This window comes from Plecotus auritus (assembly GCF_963455305.1).
Source record: "Plecotus auritus genome assembly, chromosome: 2".
Classification (NCBI taxonomy): domain Eukaryota; kingdom Metazoa; phylum Chordata; class Mammalia; order Chiroptera; family Vespertilionidae; genus Plecotus; species Plecotus auritus.
This window is the reverse complement of record NC_137771.1, coordinates 99,084,735-99,111,958: the sequence shown is the minus strand read 5'-3', so window position 1 is coordinate 99,111,958 and position 27,224 is coordinate 99,084,735. Positions and strand designations below refer to the sequence as shown.

Sequence of the window (27,224 nt, the reverse complement as noted above, 5' to 3'; positions counted from 1 at the left end):
GCGTGCAGAGCCCCCAGAGCTCGCTGCACCATCTGGAGTCGGAGAAGCCCTTCCCTCATCTTCTATGCCTGATGTTCCTTTTCCCGGAGCTCCTGGGTCAAGCGCCTCTCACCCCTAAGCAGCACCAGCGCGTCCTAGACGCCCCCGCCCCCGGGGCTGGCTTCCTGGGCACACACAACTCAGAGCCAAGAGTGCGCATAAGCTGGCCGCGGGCGGCGGGAAGGGGGTCTGGGCATGCCAGGGGGGCGATTTGGCCGGCCAGGGCTGACGGACACGCTGGGAAAAGTTCCCCGAGGGGTCTGTGCACTCTGGACTGGGCTAACGCCCCAGGCGAGTCATTTCCTGGACTGCGCCCCCCACCCCCTCCTTCTGCTCTCTACTTGAATGGAAAAGAAAAGGAGCGCCTGCCTCCGGCGACCTGCGTTAGGGCGCCATCTCCACCACCGCCACCCCCCCCCCCCCCCCACACACACACACCACACACCACACACCACACACCACACACCACACACGCCACACACACACTGAGTCCACCAAGTTCCCGAATCCGGGCAGTCCTGACGTGCTCAACATGTCCCCCTCCTCGTGTTTTTCTGCTGTAGGAGCCCTGGAAAGCCTTGTCTTAAATATCGCTGCGACGTCACGCCCCTCCTCAGAGCAAAGAACCCTACGTTGGGCCCCTGGGATTGAAACCCCGCCAGGCCGGTCAGGGAGGGAATGGGGGTCGGGGATTGGCCAAGCGACAGTCTCACTGAACATCTATTACCGCTGTCGCCTGCGGGGCATTTCTGCCAGTGAAGTCAAGCGTTGTGGGGGAAACGAGTGACTGAACTAACCCGTGGAGTAGGAAAAAGGCATCAAAAACTTTAACCTGGAAATAAAAATTGTAACTCATACCCCCAAAAACTTCATATCCACGCCTTAATGTTCAGACAACGCCTCTAGCAACAATAATTACTTGAAATACAATCAAACCGTTTACTGGAGGTTTGCTTCCGAGTAAGCTTATAAATACAAATGCAAATATCTTTTCCTGGCGAATGTCCAGAGCTAAACCAGTGGAAAGTTGATCTTTATAAAACTGCACCCCTCTATTTTTTCCCCGCATGCCAGAGACTAATTTCATAACTGCAACTTTTATATCTGAAGCAGGGAGCCCAGAGCCCCACTGCTATTCGATTTGAAATTTACATAACAGGCTGTTTACCCTTTCCCGTTCCGGGAGAGAAAGAGGGGAGATACTACAGAGCACGACTGTCTACTGCAAAACCTGCCCCTTAGGCATTCCCCACATTCGGGAAATGAGCGAGTCGCTGAAGCTGTCGCTGTCTGCCCCTGAACACCGGAAAAGTATTTTAAAGACCAAATTCACATTCACCAAATACTGAGGTGTTTAGGGAGAACACTTACTTAACTGGCCTCCATGCTGAGGATAGAGAGCCCCATACAGACCCGCCAAAGAAGCTAAGTCAGGGTATAGGGCTGGAGTTGGACACGAATTCATTTTACAAGTCTGGGGGTTTCTCCTCCCTTAATCTCCCCGCAAGTGTTTAGGAATCACCAAGTACTGAGCCTCCTGCTGGTAAATCAAGTGTTTCTTCCAACCCGTCAGCAACTCGGCCTTGGGAACACCCTGGAAAAGTAGTTTAAGTGGCCCAAAGTGCAAAGCAGGTCAGGAGGCAGTGGCCTCAGGAATCGGAATTTCTGGGCAACCCTCCTCCAGGCTTCTTCTAGAAGTAGCAGGTCCTCCTCTTCTCTCCACTAAACGTCCATTATGAAAGACAATATATATTGTTTAATGTCCAAGAGACACGGAGCTGTGTTGATGTCAGCACCCTTGGCATCAACCAACTGAAGCTGCAATTAGAAATTTTGTGCAGAGGAAGCTGAGATTCCAGCCGGGAGGCCAAAAGGGACTCCCAACACGTCCTTGCAGTTAAAGATGGTCAGAAATCGGGCGAGTGGAGCTGTAGCGTCCTGGTACTCGTCTTCACAGTCTCCTACACTCGCCAGTTTCTCCAGCTTCTGGTCAAGGATCCAGTTAGTGCTCAGTCTCCAGGAGGGCCTTTTCTGGGATTGCCCAAATACAGAATCGCGCTGCCAGCAGAGCAAGGCCCATGTCTTTCTGCCCGTTTCGTTCCTTTCCCTCTCATTTCTCTTCCCATTCCATCCCACTCAGCAGAAACTTCACATCTCAGGCATGTGCACAAGGATGCGCCTTCTGTGCTTATCCCCCCACCCCACCTCCAATCCTTGAGCCGCCCTTCGGGGGGCGATTCTGAGCATTCCTCCCAAACATCCGTTATCTCTGCGAGCCCGCAGCCCCGCAAGTGTGAAGATGGAGACTGGATCGGGACGCGTTAAGTTCTTGGATTTATTTATTTGCTCCTTGTTATTACACTTGCTAAAGTCCCTGACCCCAAAGCCTGACGACCCCTCCTCTGAGCTGGGCAGGGCAAGAGAGGACGTCGCGCTGCGAACCAGAGGGACCCCGCACGCTCCCCGAAAGGCAGCGCTGGGAAGCCTCCTGGCTTCAGCAGCCCGCAAGCGCCCTCGGGCAGCCAAAGGTTCTAGGGGGCCGAAGAGCAGGGCGTCCCGCAATGGGGCAGCCACAGCCTACCTCGGCGAGCCACCGCCGGAAGCTCCCGGCAAAGCCCCCTTTCCTCCTATTTGTACTGGGGAGGGGTCACGGGGACGGCGAGGTGGGGAAGAGGGAAGACAACTCCTTCCCCACCATGCACAGAGCACGATTGTGACTGAGCCCATACAACTCTGTAACCCAGCTCAGGACAAAACCTCCAGGTGGGAAAAACTGGAAACGTCTGTAAACTCAGTGAGTTCACTGGGCGATCGGGAGAGGAGGAAAGTGGGGAGAGAGGAAAGGTGAGGGAGGAAAATAGGAGGGGCCGGAAAATCCCGAAGCTGGAGCCGGCCATATCGGCCAAGAAATGAGAGACAGCCAGCGCGAGTTGGAACTCCAGGACTCGGCGGTGACATCTGTGAGCAGTGGACAGAGGAAGGGTCTGTGTGGGGCCCGGGGAGGGCTCAGGAAATCTGCGAAAACAATGGACGTCCGTGCGGAGGGCCCGGGGTGAGAGACAGTGCCCGGCGCCGGCGGCGGAGGGGTGCGAGCGCAGGCCAGACCTGGGCAGGGACCTGGGCTTGGGACCCCGCCGGCCGGCGTGCGTGTGGTCAGCGCGGCGGTCCTCCCGCGGCCCCGCGCGGCCCGGCGGGGCTCGGCCTCCCGCTCACTCAGAGGCGGTTCTCGGCCCCCATTGGCTGCTGCTGCAGCAGGGGGGCGGGGCTCCGCTGCCCGGAAAAAATGTAACTGCGTAAAAAAGTCCTCGCCTGGGTGACGGATGCTCAAAAGTTCAGAAGTTTTCCAATGCTTCCTTAAGCGGCCCGCGCGCGAGAGACTGAAAAAAAAAAGGTGACGCGGGGCCCGGGAAGGCGGCCGGCGCGCGGCCCCCCGCCCTGGTGATTTGGCCGCCTTCGCCGGCGGCTGGGGCAGTCTCCTGGAAGGAGCAGGCGGTGTGGCGAGAAGGGCGCCTTCTTGTTTTTTCAGTTTGGGCTCTTTTTTTCCGTTCTCGCCTGGAAGTGGCTCCGCGAGTTCCTTCAAGGCCGTTTGCCGCGTCCTGGTCCGGCCCGCTCCCCTAGCACCGACACTCCTTCGCGGCCGGCGCCGGCCCTGAAGTGGCTGGAGGCGCCCCAGGAGCCCGAGCGAGCGCAGGGAGAGGCCGCGCGCAGCTGGCGGCTCCGGGAGGCGGCGGCGGCCCGACACCAGCTCCGCGAGGCCCGGACTCGGACTGGGCGGCCGGCGCGGCGCGGCCGACCTGAGCGAGGGTGGGGGGCGGCGGGCGGCGCGGGGCGGCGGCGAGCGGGGGCCATGCAGGCGCGCTACTCCGTGTCCAGCCCCAACTCCCTGGGAGTGGTGCCCTACCTCGGCGGCGAGCAGAGCTACTACCGCGCGGCGGCGGCGGCGGCCGGGGGCGGCTACACCGCCATGCCGGCCCCCATGAGCGTGTATTCGCACCCAGCGCACGCCGAACAGTATCCGGGTGGCATGGCCCGCGCCTACGGGCCCTACACGCCGCAGCCGCAGCCCAAGGACATGGTGAAGCCGCCCTATAGTTACATCGCGCTCATCACCATGGCCATCCAGAACGCCCCGGACAAGAAGATCACCCTCAATGGCATCTACCAGTTCATCATGGACCGCTTCCCTTTCTACCGGGACAATAAGCAAGGCTGGCAGAACAGCATCCGCCACAACCTCTCACTCAACGAGTGCTTCGTCAAGGTGCCCCGCGACGACAAGAAACCGGGTAAGGGCAGCTACTGGACGCTGGACCCGGACTCGTACAACATGTTCGAGAACGGCAGCTTCCTACGGCGGAGGCGGCGCTTCAAGAAAAAGGACGCCGTGAAGGACAAGGAGGAGAAAGACCGGCTGCACCTCAAGGAGCCGCCGCCGCCGCCCCCTGGCCGCCAGCCTCCGCCCGCGCCACCGGAGCAGACCGACGGCCCGGTGCCTGGACCGCAGCCGCCGCCTGTGCGCATCCAGGACATCAAAACCGAGAACGGTACGTGCCCCTCGCCGCCCCAGCCCCTGTCCCCGGCTGCCGCCCTGGGCAGCGGCAGCGCCGCCGCGGTGCCCAAAATCGAAAGCCCCGACAGCAGCAGCAGCAGCCTATCCAGCGGTAGCAGTCCCCCGGGCAGCCTGCCGTCCACTCGGCCTCTGAGCTTGGATGGCGCGGAGTCCGCGCCGCAGCCACCGCCTGCGCAGCCCGCGCCGCCGCCGCACCACAGCCAGGGCTTCAGCGTGGACAACATCATGACATCGCTGCGGGGATCGCCGCAGGGCGCGGCCGGGGAGCTCGGCTCGGGCCTCCTGGCCTCGGCGGCCGGGTCCTCGCGCGCGGGCATCGCACCCCCGCTGGCGCTAGGCGCCTACTCGCCGGGCCAGAGCTCCCTCTACAGCTCCCCCTGCAGCCAGAGCTCCAGCGCCGGGAGCTCGGGCGGGGGCGGCGGCGGTGGGGGTGGCAGCGCAGGGGGCGCCGGGACCTACCACTGCAACCTGCAGGCCATGAGCCTGTATGCGGCCGGGGAACGTGGTGGCCACTTGCAGGGCGCGCCTGGGGGCGCCGGCGGATCAGCCGTGGACGACCCCCTGCCCGACTACTCTCTGCCCCCGGTCACTAGCAGCAGTGCCTCCTCCCTGAGTCACGGGAGCGGTCAGGAGGCTGGCCACCACCCTGCAGCCCACCAAGGCCGCCTCACCTCGTGGTACCTGAACCAGGCGGGCGGAGACCTGGGCCACCTGGCCAGCGCAGCGGCGGCGGCGGCGGCGGCAGGCTACCCCAGCCAGCAGCAGAACTTCCACTCGGTGCGGGAGATGTTCGAGTCACAGAGGATCGGCTTGAACAACTCTCCAGTGAACGGTAACAGTAGCTGTCAGATGGCCTTCCCTTCCAGCCAGTCTCTGTACCGCACATCCGGGGCTTTCGTCTATGACTGTAGCAAGTTTTGACACCCCCACCGCCTCAAAGCCGAACTGAATCTAACCCCAGCGCAAGAACAACCAAAAGAACCATCAATGCAAAATCGAAACAAACAAACAAAAAAATCCAATTTAAAAAATCTTGAAAAATATTGACCAAACCAGCCAACAGAATCCCTCCAAAAGTTCAACTCACCAGCACACAAAAAACTATTTTCTTAAAAGATTAATTGAGAGCCACCTCCACTTTGCCTTATCTAAATAAACAAAACCATAAACCATTTTACACAGAGACAGCAAAATCATGGTTTATTAAAGGACAGTGTTACTGCAGATAACACGTAAGTTTCTTCTTGCTTTTAAGAGAGCACGCTTTCCTTTTCCTCCTCTCTCCCATGCCCTTGCCCTTTTCCTTCCCTCACCTCTCACCTGTAAGATATTATTTTATCCTATGTTGAAAGGAGGGGAAAAGTCCCCATATATGAAAATCGCTTTCTTTTTATTCATGGACTTGTTTTTAAATGTAAATTTCAACATAGTAATTTATTTTTAATTTGTAGTTGGATGTCGTGGACCAAACGCCAGAAAGTGTTTCCAAAACCTGACGTTAAATTTCCTGAAACTTCCTTTGTGCCTTTTTTTTTTCATTATAAAAAGGGAAACTGTATTAATCTTATTCTATCATCTTTTTCTTTTTGTTGAACATATCCATTGTTTGTTTATTAATAAATTACCATTCAGTTTGAATGACACCTATATGTCTGGATATTTTAATACAGCCTTAATTATTATAAGAAAAATATTTCAGAGCTTAAAACACTAGGAATTACCTGTTCTCCTCCTAAATTTCTGAAAAAATGGAGAAACACTGTTTTCTATCAAATTTCACATAGAAGTCTCTTTTGGTTTACTTTTCCCCTTAAAGCATCTGCAAAATGTACTATATAGTTAGCTTGCTTTGTGGCTAGTTAAAACATATTTCCCTAAATAGATCTGAGTTGGCATATACACAATTACATTTTCTCAGTAATGACAGAACATGATTTGAAAATTGTATGCCCATGAATCAGCAGTCTTTACCACAGTGATATCTGTGTGTCCAGAGAGGTGAATGTGCCTCCAGATAGAGACATACATATTTGGCTTGTGTAGCACATAGAAAATTAGGATGTGTATTACACATCCCTGTGAACCAAATGCAAGATAGATTTTTTTTCCTATTTTTCACTCCTTTATTAGAGGAAAAATAAACCATTTTTAAATGTATGTATATAACACATCCACATTTACAATCCTCCATGTGTTATGATGAAGGATTATTTTTTTAAAAATGTACTGTGTGTTGGAAAGGGGAATTTAATCTTTGGGAAACTATTTTAGAAGATATGTTTGTAGAGCAATTATTTTTTGAAAAAGCTATAAAGCAATAACGAGAAAGGAGAGAGGGGAAGAGTATTTTAGTCTAGGGTGTTGTTTTTTTCAATCCAATTTTTCTTGCTAATTTACAGTTAAACGTAGGGGGCAATCAGATTGGCCCTCCCCCTTTGTAAATAACCCAGGAAATGTAATAAATTCATTATCTCAGGGTGATCAGCCCTGTCAATCAGACTTTAGGGAGATGGTGATTTGATTACAGACATTCAGGGCCTTTCAGTTTGTTTTCGAGATAATACAGTTTCCTGCTATCTGCCGCTCCTATCTAGAGGCAACACTTAGCAGTAATTGCTGTTGCTTGTTGTCAAAATTTGATCATTGTTAAAGGATTGATGCAAATAAAAACACTCTAATTTCAGTGAAAAAGTGCTTTCCATGGCCTCTGATTTACTCGGGTCTTTTTTTGCTCTGAGTCGTAACTTAATACCAGGGAAGATTGCTGCGGCGCAGGGCACGGGTGTCTCTCGGTCAGGTTGGCTGGGACTGGCCGCACTGCTGCTTGTGAGCCTTCCCGCGGCCGTCGCAGCGCTAGGTCCTAGGGCTGCCACGAGCTCCCTCGGGTACCCCCGCTTTGCGTGGATGATGAAAGGAAAGAACCCATTGACAAAGCTCGTAGAGTCTGTGCGTTGGTCCACTTTTGCGAGCCGAGCGTGGAGCCGGGGTTTGAGGACAAAGGGTCTGGTGGCCGGAGCTGAGTTGTCCAGGCCCGGAAGGAAAGCGGCAGCAGGTGACCAAACGGTCACCCGTCCCTTATAACCGGGTGACCCATCTCCCATCTGGGCAGTTCTAACAGCCGGAGACGGTTCCTTCTCTGACATGCCTGGTTCAATTTTTTGGAACAGGGGGACGGCGAGTGCAGGCCTGCGGCTGTCCGCGGGCTTTCCGAGGGGCGTCTCTCGCGGCCTGACGCCGGCCTCCGGACGCCGCTCCCCACTGCAGGCCCTTCAGCTAATTAGCTGTAATTACCCGCCGCGGCCCGGGCCCGCTTGTTTGTGTTTGGAGCTCCTTCCTCTCCCACCTCGCCCCCGCCCCGCCCCTTCCCTGGCTCCTCACTGCCTCCTCCTGAAACCTGCTGTTTGGGGAGAAAGTAGAGCCCACGAAGACCTAGGCTGGGTGTACGGGTGGGAGCGTGGGTGCCGGGAAGACCACGCTGGGGCACGGTGGCACCGGGCAGGGGTGTGTGTGGAGCGGACGGCCCTCGTCGCCCGGCTGGGGAGCCGCGGGAAGGCAGCGGGTTCTGCTCCTCACCCTCTCGCCACCGGACACAGCGCTTCCCGTGTACCCTGCTCGCGACCTTTGTTTTGAAGACACACGTGTGATGGGGAGCTCATTCAGGGTGGGAAGGTCACAGGCACTCCGTTGCTCCCCCGCGACAGGGCGCCCCGCGCCAGCCCGCAACCTAGGCAGCCACAGGTTTGCAGGAGGACCCTGGCCGGGGCCCTTCGGCGTGGCCGCGCCGACCTGCCCGGTTCAGCGCTGGGGCTCCAGGCGAGCCTCCCCGGCAGGGCTGCGTCCCCTCGGAGTGTGAAGTCAATTGACAGAGGCTACAAATCACTTCGCAGTGGCAGGCGAGGGAGTCGCTTGGCCGAAAGGATGAGAGGCGTGCAGGCGGGCCCCGGGTTCCGAGTGCCCCCGGTCCACGTGCCCGCGACCCTCTGCATCACGACCGTCTGCAGCCCCGACCTGGGGATTGTGGCCCCAGGGCATCGCGGCTGCAGTCAGTCTGGCCCTTGAAAGCTGGACCCTGCTGCCCAGAGCCTTGGGTCGTGGGACACAGAGGCGGCTCGCCGGGAAAGGTCGGCCCTGGCGCCCCGAGGGAGCGCTGGTGGCCTGAGCTGAGTGGGAGCGCTGGGTGAGTTCTTCCTGGTCCCGCCAGGATGTAGAGTGGGCTTCGGGAGCCCCTTGCTCCTCCTTTCTGGGTCTCCAGTCCCTGTGGCTGGAGAGGAAACCGGTAGGAGTATTCTGGCATTAGTGGACCAAGAGCAGCGTTTAAGTGCTTGCATGGGGAAGGCTTCTTAGCAACCAGTTTTGGCCTCTTGGTTTCCAGCGTTTGAAAATTAGGCATGTAGACATACGTGTCCAGGAAGGTGTTTGTGTTATACCTATATGGCAAAGGTAGTAATTTCTACAGGAATTGCTATGTTTGAATGGAAGGTCAAACGTTCTACTCATTATTCTGACTTTTGAAACCACAGTGTAATGGTTTCTACTATCACTATATTTGCACTTGGATTCTTATGTCCCATTTAAGAAAAACCAATGCCTGCCAGCCTTATTTAATCTGGAAGAACTACTGATTCCTTAGTGGTCTGCACGTTTGATCTGTACTTTTTCAGTAATAAGGATATATTTTTCCTATAAAGTATTAGAAGAAAACTCCTTGATATTTTAACTAACAAATAGTACATTTTGAAATTAGCTGGCAACACGAAACGAACAAGACCCAGCAATGGGGAGTTGGCTAATTTTGAAATTAACCTCTGTAGGTGGCTTTAGGATAGCATTTTGTCATTTATGTGGCAGTGGACACATTTATTTTCTTAGCAAATGCCAGCGTGATACGTGCATCTGAAAGCTTGCATTTGGCATATTGCATGTCTGGTAGGAATGCTTGCTGCTTCCAAAGTTGTGTAGTTAGCCGTCCTTTCTTCATGAGATTGCATGCAAAGAAGCATGCATTTTACTATTTATCATTCCACACAATTTGTGTCATTAATAATCAATGTTTGCAGAGGAATAAGGCTCAATTGTGCTGGTGGCCCATAAGCTCTTGGCTGTTTCCTGTGGGGTCAGAAACAGGGGTCAGGAAACAAGAATGCCTTATAGCCCTGCTGGGCTCCCCTGAACTTTGATAGGTAAAGAAGGGACATAAGACCTTTTCTCTCCCACTCAGCTCCCCAGAGAGGAGCGTCAGTTTTTAAGGTGGAAGGCCATTTGTTTTGTTCTTAATGGTGCAAAACTTCACAGAGGTCCTGACCTCTCTACTGGTGCAGGCTGCCTGGACAGAGGGCCCAGAGGCATCCACAGGGGCTCCCGGCTTTGGATACCAGTGTCTTCCTCACTGTTAGTGGCACCTGAAGCAAGGCTGGTTGAAATGACAGTTGCTTTCTACCTCCATGCCACATCCCGGAGTTCCTGGGGAGGGATCCCATTTCCTTCTGAGACCAATTCCCACCACTGGATCCTGTCTGGTGTCTCAGGGTGTTCTCTTTAGACTCCTCTAGACTCATTTCAGAGCTGGTTGATGAAGCCATTAGCCATTCCCACCCAGTCATAAACAAATGTCACTTTAGGGGCAAGATTGATGGTGGCCATGTAATAAAGCTGGCCAGGCAGAGTACATTCTGCAAGGGCAGTCATTCCTCAGCAAGCAGAGAGCTCTGGGGGGAGGCAGGGAGAAAAGGGATCAAGAGATCTTGTCAGAGTGCTCACCCCACCAAGTTGTAGGGGGCAGAGAGCAGGCGAGCCCTCAGCTCAAGAGAGCTCCCAACAAGCAAAGCCTAATTTATTCAGAAGTGGCCACAGGCATGAACCGCACCCCCCTCCCCCATTTGCCATGGACCCTAAATCCAGCTTCAGAAACCCCACTTTTCTGAAAGCTCCTGTTTCAATTTATAATGAAGCCAAGAGGTTCCTTGCAAACAGCTTTTATTAATGGCTTCCCTTTGGTATTTGGGCTCTATATTCATAGCTAGAACTTTTGTGGCCTGATACCTCACTCCATCTCCCTTTTCTGAGTCTGAATCCAATATAATCATTAAGTTCTGTGTCTCTTTGTGTCTCTGTCCCTCTGTCCTCCTCTTTCTCTCTGTCACTTTCGCTCACCACTCTTTCTCCCAGGCCCCCACATAGGCCTTGAGGCCCTGAAGTTTCTCCCTGTATCACACTCCAGTTGAGCACTGGCCTGCAGGGTGTTGTGCTGGATGCAGCAGACCAGAGCTTATTCCCAGTCCTCAGAAAGACTTGGTGCCCTTAGGGAGCAGGACTGGCAGGTTCCAGGTCTGAGTCTGGCTGGGAAAGGAGCAATACTTAATTAAATGAATTCCAACTCCAAAATCCATTCAGGAGAATCAAAGCGGCTTCTCCACGATGACGCTCAAAAAGTGATTAGGAGTGGAAAATTGAGCAAAATGTACCATGTCCACATTATTGGAAACCAAAATATGGTGTAGAGAGCAGAAGGCTGGACTTAGGACCTTTGTTGTGCCCCTTTCCCATCAAACCCTGGCTCCAAAGAAACCCTCTGTTTTATATTAATTTTTTAGTTGTTTACTTTATTTTTTCCCCTCACTGATTTTTAATTTGCAGCATATTGAGCATATTATAGGAGATGCAGTAGGATCTGGAATTTCTTTGCATATAGGCCCTGATCCTCCAGACAGGAGAGAAGAGTGGTGCATCCACACAAGCACAGCACTAGAGAGGTGGGTTCTGCATGGTCCTGACAGGGCCTAGCATGGCTTACAGCTCATAATCTCCCCACCCAGGTCTGCTGGGTGACCCCAAAAGCCCCAGGGTTGCTTCCCCAGGACTCTTGCTTTTCCAGATGGTACCTCCCTCTGTTCTCCCAATGAGCATCATCTTTCTCTGGTCAGTCTTTAGGTTCCTCAAAGCCCACCAGTTAGCACTGTTGGTCATTTGAACAAAACTGCCCACCCTCTTCTAGCTGCCTCTGCAGGTTGCTCCTAGGGAGACTCGGTGAGCTGCCCATTTGCCCACTAAGTCAACACAGCTTGGTGCTACTTGAGTGGGCCTGGGAGTGCAATTTGGGAGCCCAGGTTTAGAGCAGTGGGTGGGCAGCCAGGGCCAGGCAGTGCGGCATGGATGGTGGAACCCCAGGCAAGCCTAGGAACACGGAGGTGCCCTAGCACACAGGACATTAGGGCCTAGGGACCTGAAGGGGCTCTTCTGGGACTCAGAACTGGAGATTGAGGAATGAAGGGGTTTGCCCTAGGGCTTTAAGGAAGAGAGAGAGAGAGAGAGAGAGAGAGAGAGAGAGAGAGAGAGAGAGAGCGAGCTTCTTCGCCCATTACCTATCCCAGGGAAAAAGCAGGAAAACCGACACATTTAGCGCCATTAACCCTTAAGGCCTCCGCATCTCCTTCAGCATAAAAGTAGGTCATCGGTACAAGTGCTGGGTTGGGGTCTTGTTAATGGCTATAGATGTGAAACTGGACATGGGTGGTGGGTGGGGAGCACTAAAAATCTGCCAGGAGAGGAAAACCGAAAACTTTGTCCTCCGAGTAGAGCGAAATCGGCATCCCCGATGGGATGGTGCACAGGGAGAGCCCTGGAGGCTGCGCAAACTTTTCCCCCAAGCCAAGCCTGTCGCGCGTATAGCCCGCAGCGCCTACGGGGCCTTTCCGGAGCCTGTGCCCCGCCGACCGAGCTTCCTTGCATTTCTAATGAGGATCCTTATTATAACTATGCATGGAGGACACCCGCCTTTCGGGTTGCGCCAAGGGGAGGAGTGTGGGTTAACTGGAGTGGAGGTGCCACCAGAGCCTCAGTCCTGTGTCCTGGGGAGAGCCAGGGAATTTGGCCCCACCACTGTTCCCACAGCCAAGGGCTGTCTAAGTGCTAGAAATTCCCAGATAGAACTCCGTGGGGTGCCACCCTGGGTCGTCAGTCCCCGGCCGCCCCCCCCCCCGCCCGGGGCGTCCTGCATGTCCACTCCCACGCTCACTCTGGTTCCACGGAATATCCGGGAGTGCAGGGCAACGATGTACAGTAAGTGTTTGGTGACCGGGAAATAATGCGACATTGCTCTGCGTTTGCCACCTGGCTTCTCGGGCGGCCTATGACCTACTCAGTCCCGAGGAAAGAGTCCGTGGAGCCAGGGGCCTTAGGGTGCCGCCTGGATCAGGGAGAAGCGGCACAACAGGAAAGCCTCGACAGAAGGCCCGTCCCTGGCGGCTTCCTCACCATAAAAAGTCAGGCTCCAGCCGAGGTCCTGACCCCTTCCAAATATATATTCCCGCGCCCTCGGCCCGCCACTCCAGCCCCGGCCGCGGCGGTGCGGCTTCCTCGCAGGCTGGCCGGCCCCAGGGCCTCCCATCAGAGTGGTGGGAGTCGGGGAGCCCCAATTTCAGTTGTCGACCCCAGGTCACCAAAGCTCTCGTGCTTTGGACCTTCGGCTTTTTCTAAGCATCCATCCCTGCGCGCACCCTGAGTGCACCAGAGCATTGGCGAGGCCAGGACTATGGCTGTGGAAGGTGTTTTTGTTTTGTTTTTCTTAACGACACCTGACACCTGTCCATCACCTCCTCAGCTCCCCACAGGTGCGCCTGGTGGGGAGAGCGAGCTGTCCGCGCCCCTACATGTGCAGGGCTTACTGCTCCGCCTGGGCGAAAGGGCGCGCAGTGGAGGCTGCAGTTTGCCAGTCCCGAGACCGGGAGGCCCGCCCCGGCTCAGAGCTAGGGAGGGGGTATGAGGGTCACTGGAGGCCTCCGCAGTCGCCTCCTGCAGCACCGCAGCAAAGCGGTCCCAGTGACCGTGGCCTGACTCGAGGGGCTTGCACACAGGCAGGCGCCTCAGTTCCCGAGTTTAAAGATCAAAAGGGGCAGCTGAGAACCTGGCGACCGGGGCGTCAGTTGTGTGTGACCCCTGACCCCGGAGGAAGGGCGGGAGACGGGGGAGTAGGCACGGGCTTTGAGCCTGGGGTCAGCCTGCGGTCGGTCGTTGGCCTCCCAACAGAGACTCTGGCTGAGGAAATCCGTGAGGGTGGAGTGGGGCCCAGCCATCGTATCCCTAAAGAGGCCTTGGAAGGTCTGGGGCTAGAGCACACACTGGAGTAGCGAGGGTGCACTCTGGCTGCCTGCAGGAAGGCCCGCAGCTTGGGCCTGGGGAGGGAGCGATGGCCACATAGGCTTGGGACGTGAAATGACCGGAGGTCCAGTCTCGGTAATAATCCTGATGGCACACACCCTCAAAATGTGCTTCCCGCTTTCTGAGTATGCACCGGAGGGAGCAAGGAGGTCACAGGGAGGTCTTGGCCTGGAGCCTGCTTGGGGCAGGGCAGCAGCACCCCCAGGACTCCTGGAAGAAATCTGGCCCAGACCCTGTGGGTTGGAAAGGACACTGTGGACTGTGGCAAACCTCCGGCTGCGGAGGGTGGGCTAGCCTCCAGAGAGGTTTCTGTCCCAGTTGTCGCTGCTGTTTGTGAAAATTCCCAGTGACTAAAACCCACAATTTCTGGAGATGTCGGTGGCATGTTGGACTATGTTTGTAACACATGTGCACACAGAGACACACAATATTTTTTAAAACCCAGTGTACTGAAGGCTGCAGTGTAGGTCGTGAAAAATAGATGAGTGTGAACTTGGACTTTTGGGATATATCTTAAAACTGAGAATACCATAATACTTTCAACAATAAAGGTTTAATTAACCCCCCCCCCCCCCCACACACACACACTCACACATATGAGAATACCTGATTGGAATCCCCACAACAAACAAGATGCTGGGGGCGCTTTGAGGCTTTTTGGGGGGCTTACACATTTATTTGTAAAGTTTAAGGTTATTTTGAAATGAAATTTCAAAGTGCTGTCTCCTGCTACAACCTTTAATAACACAGGGAAGGTCTCATTCGCCAGCAGCCAACCAATGTGGCCAAGGTTGTAGGGAATCTTGGTGGTTGGTGTTTGTGATTAAAGGAGACAAGAGGAGCCTGAAGCAATTCCACAGCCTGAAATCAATGTCCTGAGGAGCCCTCTTACAGGGAGCACTATCTCCCAAGCTCTCCGCCTAAGGGTCCTGCAGTCTGCTACCGGCTTTGGTTCTAAATAGCTGTGGAGGTGTGTCAGGCTTATTATGCCTGACCTAGCTCCCTTCTAATTCCCTAATGACAAAGGGCAGCAGACAAAGCCCATGACAGTCTGGCAGGCAAATCTGATGGAAAGTGAGGCTGCTGGGTGGCCCATGCATCCATGCACCTTGTTGCTCATCTGGGGCACTAATGCGTGGTTGGACTGTTTTGCTATTATATTTGAGTGTACTAAAATTGTAAGTTTCTTAGTTTTTAACTTAAAAAAAATGGAGATGGAACATATTTTATCACATCTAAAATGAATAGCCAAAGCTGGCAGAGCAGAAAAAAAGGGGAAAATAAGTTCACTGAAATTGAATTGATATTTAAGATAAAATTGTCTTGAAGGATGTCCAAATGAAATTCACAGCACAAAAAGACTCAAATTTGTTCTCTTTTTCTCCTTGAGGTTTAGAAGCCAAGTGGACCCCCACCTCCCCATTGAGGGTATAGGAATAGAGAGAAGGTTGCAACCAAAAATACTCTTTGTGTCTTTCAGAAACTGATTCTCCAGACTATTTTGAGAAAAACAGTTTAACTTTATGGCTCCACTGGACTCCCATTAAACCCCTACCTAGGATCTGTCCTGGTCTTCACTGAAGAGCTTAGTATGCCACAAAACACTGAATTGAATGGGGTCACTGCAAGCCCTAGAATGGTCTCTATGCCTGGGTCTGGGATGAGGTGGAGGGTTCAGGGGGGTCAGAGGAGAAAAGGAGGTGCCTGTCTGTCAGGTCAAGGCTAAGGGGAACGTGTGTGAATGTGTTTATCTGTGAGTATGTGTGTGACAGTGTGATAGCAGTTTGTGAGTTATGTTTGCAAGTGAGTGAATGTGTGTGAGAGGGCGTGTTGGTAGGTGTGTATTTGTGTTTGTGAGTGTTTGGGTGTGTGTATTGAAGTCTGTGAGTGACATTGTGTGAGCATGTAAGTGTGAGTGTGTGTGTATGTGTGCCCACCAGCCTGCCTCATCCTGGAGGCCCAGTCTGCCAGGGACCATCTGTTTCCAATTAGCAGCATCCCGATTGGGAGAAGGCCCCATCCTGGGGCAGCTTCTGAGAAGGGGGCCGCTAGCTAGCTCAGGCCACCCTAGTTCTGCTCCATCAAAGCTGAGGTTGGCCCTGGCTAGTATGCTGTCACAGCAACTCTGGGCAGCCACACAAAGAATCCTCTTTCCTGCCGCCAGCCTTCAGAGCCTGCGTCCTCCCCAGACCATAAACCTGCTAGAGAATACATTCAGAAAGAGTTCGCCTGCACTCACAGGAGATGGGCAAGGCTGGAAGTCCATTTGCTATAAAGTTTTATTTTATTTTCCTTGGAGGGAAAGTGAGGGGAAGAAGAGCCCTGATTTAATTTGTTCTGCAGCAAAATATGGCATTTCATGCAGAGGTATCCACCTGTATGCAGATCCTTGCTTGCTGCTGCAGATTCCATATGTTTGTGTGTTCACCTGCCATGGCTGTGTTCACACTGAGCATGACTCAGGAGCCCATGCCTATGGTGCAAGCCAGGCCACCTAAATGATGCACTCAGTAAAACTGGTCAGTGATCCCGGGCCCAGACTTAAAACCTCCTAATTATAATTTCTAATTAATGCTGATAGAGTTAAAGGGCACAGGACTTGACATATATTAGGCACTTAATGTAAATTGGTTGAATGACTAAATCAAAATTAGATTTAAAAAGTGATCTAGCACTGAGGAGAGGTTGGAAGTGCGTATTGTGTAAGATTCTAGACCACAAGGGAAAGCATGGGCTCACAGACCTCTGGGTAACCCAGGGGCTTCAGTGTGGAATGTCCAACAATATTTACTTACCTTCAAGTTTCTTCTCCTAACCCCCCTCTATTTCTGAAGCCTTCCTTTGAGATGACTGGAGCCCCGTGGGTTCTAATTATAGTCAGCAGAGACCAGAGCGGTGTGAATGCCTCCTTTCTGCAGGAACTGGGTTTCCAAATGGGCTGGAGAGACTGGCTTATTGTCACTGGGAGGGCGACAAATGTCCAGGCAAAGTCAGCCTGGGCCCAGCAGGGTCTGCCTGCAGGGGCTCTCTCAAAAGCCAGAAGGCCTTCAGGGAGATATTTCACTCCAAGCCATGGATCGAGGTTTTCTGTTTTGTTTTGTGGCCCTTATAGCTGCTTTTATAACTTGCAGAAAACATGGACATCAACTCCTCCTGCTGGTTTATAGAAAGGCCATTTTTAATGAGAAAAAAGAAAAATCAGTTGAAAGCCTCACAATTTCAGCTGTCTAATGACATAATTTCAAGTAAAGTGAACATGTGATTAAAACATCTTTTGTAAAACCATTCAGAGAAGGCCTCGACAAAGGGAAAGTGGGCCAAACCGGAGCGCTGCGTCCTGTCCCGGCTGCTGCAAACCCGATCGGCCGCAGGCCTGCTGGCAAGACCACTACGCAGTGGCTGCGGGGTCTCCGGCAGCTCTCGGAAGGGCGCGCCCCTCGCTCCTCCCTGGACCACTGTGCGGCCCCCAAGGGCTGATTCTGCCCGGACAGAGGCCGGTGGAGCGGCTCGGCGCTGGGCGGCCACACTCAGGCGTTGGGGTTGTTCCGCATGAGCTCCACGTCGGCGTCTACCATCTCCCGCACCAGCTCCTGGGATCGAGACAAAGGGTGGGCGCTGAGGGTGGGGTTTCCGTCACTCTCTCCTGGCGACACCTCCACCCTGTGGCGGCCTCCCCCTATCCCCTCGCCCTCCGACCTGGGCACCACCGGCGCCCAGCTGCCCGCCAGGTGGCCACCTTCCCGCGGGGCCCATCCGGACTAGCCCTGCGGCGAGGGAGCCCACGGGTCCCACCGCGCAGGGGACACTTACATCAAAAGCGACCCGGGGCTTCCAGTTCAGCTTCTGTTTCGCTTTGGTGCAGTCTCCTTGCAGAAAGTCCTACAGGTGGAGAGAGAGAGAGAGAGAGAGAGAGAGAGAGAGAGAGAGAGAGACACGGGCGTGGTCAGGGTAGCGATCCCGAAGCCGTCGGCATTCAAGGCTCCCGCTTCCCTCCACCAGGTCCCGCCGGGCACATCGCCTTGGCTCTGGGAGCCATAAATCTTGCGATGGTCGCGTTTAAGCATGCGCTGCACAGCGGGGGAGGAGGTGACAGCCGTCCGTGCGCAGCCCGCGCAGCCCTCGCGTCCACCGTCCACAGTCGCTCCGTGACTTTACGGTATACACAGGAGGTTGACAGGGACGCTACTGTGTGAACTGTTTGGAAATACTACGATTCTCAGGCAAGAAGAGGGAGAAGTGAGTGTCACCGTCCCCCAGCTCCTCCCGGTGCCGGGACGCCACGCGCCCGCCCCTGCCACCAGCCGCGCTGCGCCGCCTGGGTATGTGGCCTGGGGACGTCGCTCCAGGCGGGCGGGCGCCCCTCTCCTACCGGGGCCACGGTCACTCCGGCCGGGCGGTCCTTCCCGGCGGCTCCCAGCCTCTCTGACTCTCTGGAGCCCGCGGTTCACACTGCCACCCGGCACACCCACAGACACATAAAACGAAACCGAAGCTTCCCCTGCCTTCCAGGGGCACTATACGCAGCGTTTCTTCTCCTGTTCGGTTCTGGTAGAAAGGCTCCTCTCCACCCACTAATGATGTGCACCGGGCAGTTTGCAAATGCTGCCTTGCTCGCCTCCCTCTGCAGTGTCACCTAACTACTCCGCTGCAGGATCAAGTTAATTTTCAAACAACTTCCAGCTCCAGTGCGAGAGGCCCGGGGCCGCCATTTGCTTGATACTTAAGTTTCTCCTCCCATCGGACTGGGGCCTTATCAAAATACTAAAAAGTATGAAACAGTGTGCCCATGGCTCTGGCAGTCTGCTCCCTCAGCCACCAGGGCAGAGCGGAAACCAAGCACACCAGGGCTTCTGAGAGTCTCCATCCATTTAAAACACTGCCTTGGAAGGAAAGCTTGGTAAAAGAAAACCAGAGGAGAATAAATTAATCCTGCATCTCAGCCCTCACCAATTTCTTATTACAACTCTCTAAAGAAAATTGAGATGAGAATTTCAAGATGATTTGTAAAAAGGAAGGGCGGAAGGAAAGAAAGAATGAGAAGGAAAGAAGAAAAAAGAAAAGGGAAGAAAAAAGAAAGAAAAGTACTTGGCCATTTTGGGGGTAAGATAAACATTTAGCTTTTCCATATACAAATGTATTTATCAAATAGTGCACAAGATGAGTACTCAAAACAGGAGAATGTGAAGGCAGTATGAAAACAGTCCAACTTTAAACAAATAAGTATCTCATGAAGACACCATTTTCCCTACACATGATATTAAAGAACAACTTAAAACCAGTTATATCAAGTGAAAGTAACAGATAATGGAGCTACAATTGAGAGCCTCCCCCACAGATTTTCCTGGGAGTCCCCTGAGAGGAGCAGGCCTGGGGTGTGTTGTGGACCCACAGTGGGCAGGCCACCCGGAGCTGGGCAGGCCCTCTCTACAGGGCACATTGCGCACTCACCTTCACTAGAAAGCTACTTCTGAATATCTATACTGTTTGCTTGAAATGGTATGCTAACAGGGTACATTCAACAACTCTCATTCTCAACCATCCATCATTACTTAGGGTTGAATAAATCAAACTCCCAAAGGCTTTCCATTTTATAATACACTGAAGTACCGATTTCCTCTCCGGAGTATTAATAATAGTAAAACAAGTTATTTCTGCTGGCCCAGGCGTCCATATACAGATTCTTCAGGAAAAGTAGGGTACAAAAATTAATACTTAGCAATTTAACACAGTGCTACATGGAACTGGAAATAAAAGTGGAAAAAACAAATCAATTTATTTCTCTTTCCCTTCCCTAAATAAGCCTGTCTGTGCTTCTACAATACTTCTGCTTTCCTGTGAGAGTCACACAATGATGTTCATTCTTGTTCCCCAGAGGGAGCTGTGAAATGTGGCCTCACGAGGCAACAAGGCCCTCGAATTCTACAGCAGCTACACTGCCTGAAGAAACACGGTTATTGTTTAATCACGCAACACTTGTTGTAAATCAACTAGCACTGCATAGGATGCAATTCATGACTCTGAACTTATAGTTAGCAAAACCTTAAAACCAACTCTGGCTTCAAGTAATCTCAGTAGGCTTGGGAAAGGGAGCTTTGTATTGTAATTATGTTTCCTGTATTTTTCTACAAGTAGCTCATAATATAAAAACAACTAGGGAACTACAATTAAGGAAAAAAGAAAAATGGTTTTCAAAAGCTTAGAAACAGACATTGCTACCATGCACTGTAAAAGTATTTCATTGAAACCGGAGACGCACCCAGTTAAACTTCCCAATTTAGTTTTGAGCCCAACTCCTACATTCCAGTCTAGCAGCTTACTTTAACCTCCTGCCAAGGCTCTGTCTCCCTGAAATTTAATTAGACCAAAAGACCTTGTGAAGGAAAAGGATGAGGTTCCATCAAAACAAAACAGCAGCTCACTGTGCCAGATGCAACTGAGCTGACATCTAGAGCATCCATGCGCTTGTGCCCAGTCAGCGTAGGGGAAGACTAAGGACACCTCACTCCTCCCGAAGGACTTTACTTCTTCCTGTGGCATCCTTCAAAGAAAATATAAAGTAAATGATTTAGTCTGCAAGGTTTGGGGCAGAGGGGGTCCTTAAAAGGGGCATGGGAAAGGCCAGGTGTGGGAGTGTACGTGGCTCTGAATGACAGGGTGGGTGTGGAAATGCTCCTTTAAACAAGTCTTCTGCTAGTTCCAGAGATTGAGATTTGGAAGCTGTGTTCTTACAATGACACCAGGAACTGCTCTCCTTATAGGACTGTATGGAGCAAGGGGGAGGGGAGAGGAAAATAAGGCTGAAACATGTTTTGCTTTTAGATTTCACAAACCCTCTCCGCTAGAGTGTGATCAGCTCCTGAGGATGAGGGAAGAGTGAACTCATCTGCTGTGCTCTTGTCTCCTTTTCTGAAAATTCAGTTCCTTTTTGTTTATGGGCTTAAAGCTACAGGATGACAACAGAGGCAGAGCTGAATTAAAGTGATGATTTTATGTGCAGTTTCCAAAGTGGACCTGTGCACTGGGTGGTCTGGAACCTTTCTGCAGAAAAGACAATAAAGCTCTGGGAAAAATTTAAAGCATTTCTATGTGAATATGACATTTCCTGAACTCCAGCTTCTGGTGTCTTCACCATTTCCATTGCTATGCCTTAGGTGAGCTATACAGTTTCAACATGTGATTTATTATTGTCAAATTCAATTAGGGTTAGCTGAGCATTTCATAGCAGCCAAACAGCGTGAGCAAGAGAAAATGGATGTGTCCAGATGCCTAGAGCCCCCTCTTTTTTCTCAGAGTCCCTGACTACTGTCGACTTGTTTGACCTTTAGGAATTGTCCTTTAACTCTTTGTCCAGGCATAAACCCCAAAGGCCAAAGCCAGTAGTCAAAGCAGCGGACAGCAGCCCAGCAGAAGGAAATGTTTTGCTGCAACAATTTTTCAGGCTCTCCTGGCTTATGTTCTTGTTTCAGTGAACTGATAAAGGGCCAGACTGAATCCTGGAAAAATCATTAAGCGAGTTTCTGAGCCCACATAGTTAACACCAAGTCCAGAAAAGGAGAGAGCATGCCGTGCCACTATCTTCTACTCTGACTCTAATTTCCTCCCCTCACATCCGGGCACCTTTTCACCTCCATCAAGATAACAACACATCTTTAAATGATGCTAGCTAGTTTTCTTTCCTTCCCCCAATCTTATTTTATTTTGATTATTATTTAACACATTTAATCCCTTTGAAACTCACCCACTTCTGAAATCATTGTAGGGAATGTTATTAAATAGATTATATCACATATCTTTTCAAAGTTCACAGTCTCATTTTTTTCTTCCTCTTTCGCTGAGGTTTGCATTGGGAAAATTTTAATATTTATTTCAAATTATGTGTGGGATACCACATTTCCTACAGGTCTGCTTGTAAAGTTTGCAAAGGACATCTGTTTAGGTGAAGAAACATTTTAAGAGTGTGAGCTCTTTCAGCAGGATGTTAAATTTCTAATGTGCACACTGAGAGAGGTTGACTCCATGCTGTAAACAAGGAGATGCACAGACAGGATGTTAATGAGGAAGATTATTACTGGGGAGAACCCTGCTTAAACACCGTCAAGAAGCCAAGGTCTGCAGCAGGAGCAGCACTTTGCATTCATTTCTTTCCTGCCACTTTTCTTAAAAAAGCAAAATTGTGGACTGGCTCAGGCTCCAAGGGAATAAAAGAATGCCAGTGAATTTGGTTCTTGATCTAACTTTATGCTAATGGAGAGTGAGCAGGAAAGATTTACTTTGGTGAAATGCTTCTTTTTAGATAGACAAAACTGCTAAACAACAACAACGCATACCCCCAAAACTTCAGTAAAATGGAAAAAGTTTCAAAGCACATCCCACCCACTCAACATTCAAGACATGCAGCTGAGAGTAATAATGGGAGGGGGGCGGGGGGGGGGGAGGGAGAGTCCGAAAGTTCCCTAAGAAAGTTTGCTATATAGTGTCTCATTGCGCAGCTTAAACTCCGTTGCTCACAAATGTATCCTTTGATTGAAACCTTCCTAGAGGGAGCGAGTCTTGGAGCAGTGAGAAGCACAGTGGCCTTAATAACAGTGATGAGCACTTCCCTTCTTTCTCCCTTTACTGCTGTATTTCAGCACAAATTGAAGTTGAAGCCAGGCATCTCCTTTAATGACAAGGGGCAATAAGAGACAAGGAGAAAACAGCAGGCCTGTCTGGTCTGCTCAGGAAGCGGGACTCAGTGGGACTGTCCATCAGCAGGGCTGACAGAATGCCGTCAGAGCACAAACAATGTGGGCTCAACCTGAGGGAAATGGAGTCAGTCAGCACCAGCTCCAATAGCGATCCGAGAGTGCAGATAAAGTGGCAAAAGGAGGAAAGCAGAGTGTGCAGGCCCTGCATCGTCCCCATCCTCAGTTACCTGGCAGTGGCCACTGGGAGCCAGGGCACAGGGCTTCAGAGGGGTGCCCTGGACTGAAACCCTGCCTGAGCCCTCACATAGCAACACTGTCACCTCTGCTGGTGGCCTCACACATGAGCCCCATCAGTTAGAACTCAGGATGTACTGTCCCGACCTCCCAGGAGTGCTTGAGGGGGTCTCTAGATCCTGTGACCCCCTCGCTTGATCTCATTTTTCTTTGCTGGGAACCACTTATTTACAATTGGTAGAATTTGTCATTTGGAATTGGTAGCTATTAAGAGCTACCAAACAAAGGGATAGAAATCCATGCACATGTGCACCCCGGACACTGATGTAAAGGCCTGCCTAGCACAGTAGAGTGTTCTTGGAAAGTGAATGAGAACATTATCTTCCTCATGTGTCCACTTATAAATAAATCCTAATGTGGCTTAAAAAAAGTATTTACTTTATAAAGGGAGAACCTGGTGAATGACATGTTCAGTGCAGCCTCCATGTAAATAATCTTTCATTCACTTGTATTTTTAAAATGTGGTTAGCATAAGAAGGGAAATATAATTAGGCAAAAAAGGCTCTATAATACATACAGACAACACAAGTATATAGGGGAATTGTAGGACACAAACACATTAACTTCCTTTTAAAAATATTCCAGAGAAAGTCCTTTTGAGCAGACACGCTTGAGATGTGCAGAGATGAGGACAGGGGTCCGTTCCCTTCTCTGGACACACAGGCTGCATACAGATGCCACTTCAGCCCAGCATCTGTCCCCAACGGGACAGAGGAGCAGGGCATCCCTGGAGCAGAATCTCAGGAATACACTGGCTGAGGGCACCTTCTGGCCTGCGGACCTTGGGGCCTGTCCTGTCCACCAGCTTTGGGCCCAAGAGCTCAGCAGAGAAGAGCATCTCTCAGAAGCTGTACCTCGTAGCTTTGGGGGAGCTCTCTACTCACAGGGGGTGTTTAATAGGTTGTTTAAGTAAAATAAGCAAATTAGATTGGGGGGATGTAGTCTTGCGTCATACACATTTATGAGGTGCTAGATCTTTCTGTACCTACTCTGCATCTATCAGTATAATTGTAGAGTTGAATTTCTTGGTCCCTGGTGCTCACGGGAGTATCACCCTGGGGAAGGCTAGGTTAAGTACCGTGGTGACCAGGGCCCCTCGATTCTGTTTCTCTCCTGTTCTTCACCCTGCCCAGCTGACGAGGCGCTGACTCACAGCCGCAGAGCAAGGCCAGCTAATGAGGGGAGATAAGATTGTTAGTGACCTCAGTGTTCCAGGCTTCAAAGCCAGCACCATCTTTGTCGGAAATTACTGGTTATGTTAATGACTGGATCAGGGTATAAAGCTCTGCCCTGCTGGTAGGAGGTGGCACAAACCCTGAGGAAAGGAGATAAAGCACCTTTAAGTGGACTGATTGAGATCATTGTGACATAATTGGCAAGTGGCAATCTGGAGCCTGAGAGGCAGGCTGCTCCTCTTTTGCCACTTAGTGCTTTTTATCCTCAGAGCATTTCACATACATCAGCTATTTGACCTCCAGTCACACTCACACTGCAACTCAGGAGTTCTGCATGTTCAGGTGTCCTCTCTGTAGGGTGAAAGCACCGCACAAAGTGACTGAGGGGTGACAGCCACGCTGTGCTTGGCTTACCTGGAGCCTGCACCGGAGGGAAGGCCAGCTGGGGCCACAGGCCACCCGCAGCTCATAAAGTGAAGGTGAGTTTTCTTAAGCTTGCTCCCTTCCAGTTGCTTAGGAAATCTGCCCATCCTTTAGAAAAGCTTTCCCACTCCTTTTGAACATTAGTTCTAAAGAATCTTGTAAATAATATGAGTGCTTCCGTGATATAGATGGGTTATTTTTTCCCTTTGGGGTTTCCCTCAATTTATATAATAAATTAGGCCATTCAAATTCAAGAAACTGCACTTCAGTAATCCTCCCTCCTACCTCTCCTCCTGCCATTCACCATCCTTCTCCCCAAAACAGAAATGACACGACAGGGTCATTCACACGTACATCCGTTTGTTCACTCAGCACTCATTCCCTCAGTAACTTCTTAAACTGTAGGACTAATCAGACAATGCATCACATCCAAATTCTTGATTTTAGGTTGTTTCTCTGGGCACTTGCATATTTGAGGAAAAATTAAGACAGCTACTATGACATTTGTTAGTAAGGCTTTTGAAAATCAAGGAGAAAAGGTGAGTATTGAGATGAATTTTGAGGTTTTCTATTATTTATTCATTCAGCTGGTTTCTTATTATCACAGTTAATAGAGAGTTTTACCAGGTTGTTGGGTATCTGTGCTACATGTCTACCTGGCATTCTTTCTTTCATATCTTTGTTAAGAGAAACATAACCCTATACCTGTCTATAGAGACATTTAAATTAAATAATTTGATTAATGTCATAAAGTAGGGTTTTGGGCTGAAAGCCAGGATTTCTGGTGCTTAGTCCAGCACTCCCAATGCTCAATAGGACAAACCCTCCCTAGAAAGTACTTAAACAATATACTCTATGCTACATTAATGAGTAGCAAACAGATTTCTCCTTAATATAGACATATAGAAACATCAACATGCTCCAATGCTGAATGAAAGCGAGGGCAGATAAGAGCATACACTGCATGATTCGAGTGTGGGAAGTTCTAGGACAGGCAGTCAAATTGATGGTGACAGAAATTTGGTTGGTGGAGAGGATCAACAGGGAAGGTGCAGGAAGGAACTTTTGGGTGATGTTTTTATACTGATAGGCACGTAGGGTTCATAAGTGTATGTATTTGTCAAAGCGGATCAAACTATACAGTTAAGATCTGTGCATTTGACTTCACATCAATTATATGTCAATAATAAAAGGTGAGTCAACACTAAGAACACAGAGACATCACTGGAGAGATCTGGCTTTATGTTGTGGCTCCAACACTAGCTGTGTGACCTTGGCATCCTCTTGTAGGGATGTTGTGAGAACTCAGGGTTACCCAGAGAGTAGCTAGCAGCACTTCACTGTCTCTGCATGCAGGCTGTCTGTTAAGGCTAGCTATTGGTGCTTTGCTTATTAAGTTGCAGGAAAAGCTATTGCTTTAATTTCTTGTAGTAACAATATGGGTGAAAATGTAATATTTTTTAAGTGGGTTGTCTTACCTTTTTTCTTTCCTAGTTATATGTTACTTTCACCCGGCACTCCAAACCAACTCTATTTCAGATCATCGTTTTTTGAATAATGGTAAACACAGTATACAGGATTTTGTATTCTGCTTTCCTTCAATTATTGTAATCATTACCCATGCTCTTGGTTGTTGCCAAACATTTACTGCTTTAGATGCAGGGGAAGCCACCGTGGACAAGATGAGGCCATTCTTGTGACTTTGCGTTCCAGTAGGGAAAGACAGCCAAGAGCACAGGACACGCGAATAAGACCATTTCAGTGATGGAGGAGTGCCAGGTAGAAGACTTCAGAGGAAGTGAGCTCGATGAAGAGTGGGAAGGTTGGCGGGGGGGGGGGGGGGGGGGGGGAAGGCCTTCCTAAAGAGGTAACATTTGATCACAGATTTGAATGACAAGAAAAAGACCTGGGTAGGAGGGTCTTTGGTGCAAAGGCCTTAGGGTGCAATTTACTCATCTGAGGAGCAGAGAGAAGGCCACTGTGTCTGGACACAGTGATCGAGGGGGGTCGAAGTAAGCCAGGCTGTCATAAGACTTTATTCTCTAGTTACCAACTGTCCCTTGAGCACCTGTGGCTGGTAGGGCAGTTATAAACCAGCTAAGTCAACTTGATGGAGCTCAAAAATCTGATTTTTTTTTTTTACCCTAATGTAGATTTTGAAAGTAAGTATGGGACTGACTTCTAGCTATGTTTTAAAAAGGGTGGATTAGTTAGTATTACCCAACATGCTCCACCTCTAATGCACAATTCTTTCCTTCCCGAAAACCTGCCACTCTTTGATGTGTCTGGGCTGCCCAACCTAGAAACATCTGTTACTCTTGAAGGGCTGAGGTCTGGGACACAGAGCCCAAGATTCTGGGGCCAGAGGTCAGGGACCTGTCCTGCTGCTCTGGCACCTCCTGGGGTGTGAGGTGGAAGCACTATTCCTCATAGAGCCAAATGGGGACACATTGAGCCTCCTGAGGGATCCTGAGACTGTTCCCACCTGCACCTCCTCCTGCATTAGCAGGATCCTGGCTGGAGTAAAACGGTAACCACAAACTTGCTGACAAAGGAGCCTCTCTCTTCTCCATTAGCTCTCAAAAGAATGGACACAGCACTGACACTTGCTTGGGTGTTTGAAAAGTTTTTAAGCAAATTATCTCTCTCTCTCAGTGTGTGTTGTATAAAGATCTACTCATCTACAGAGAAAGACCTGCTTTACTTCAACACTCAGTCCTCTCTCAGCCCACTACAGAGTATGGAGTTGGACTGGGTTCTTTGCCACTGGAGGGCTCTGAGAACTGCAGGCATACACCTGCTAGCCACTATCAGACTCACTCTGGGTGCTGTGCTGGGTGAGAGATGGGATGTGGAGGACAGGGGACCAGAGGAGACAATGGT

General features: G+C 50.9%; 2 protein-coding genes across 3 annotated transcripts in view; one reads left to right on the top strand and one right to left on the bottom strand.

Moving 5' to 3' along the window:
• The first annotated feature begins 3,383 nt into the window (after positions 1 to 3,383).
• Positions 3,384 to 7,289, top strand: FOXC1 (forkhead box C1). The gene has a single exon (XM_080654841.1). The coding sequence runs from the start codon at positions 3,887 to 3,889 to the stop codon at positions 5,528 to 5,530; it is 1,644 nt and encodes a 547-aa protein (XP_080510967.1). The 5' UTR covers positions 3,384 to 3,886; the 3' UTR covers positions 5,531 to 7,289.
• Positions 7,290 to 16,919: 9,630 nt separating this feature from the next.
• Positions 16,920 to 27,224, bottom strand: part of GMDS (GDP-mannose 4,6-dehydratase) — a 736,645-nt gene continuing 726,340 nt past the window's right edge. For both annotated transcript variants that reach the window (XM_080654381.1, XM_080654382.1), the window contains 2 exons: positions 17,573 to 17,641; positions 16,920 to 17,352 (listed from right to left, as the gene is read on the bottom strand). In XM_080654381.1, coding sequence (XP_080510507.1) covers positions 17,290 to 17,352; positions 17,573 to 17,641 — 132 coding nt within the window. In that variant the 3' untranslated portion in view covers positions 16,920 to 17,289. The remainder of the gene's footprint in view (positions 17,353 to 17,572; positions 17,642 to 27,224) is intronic.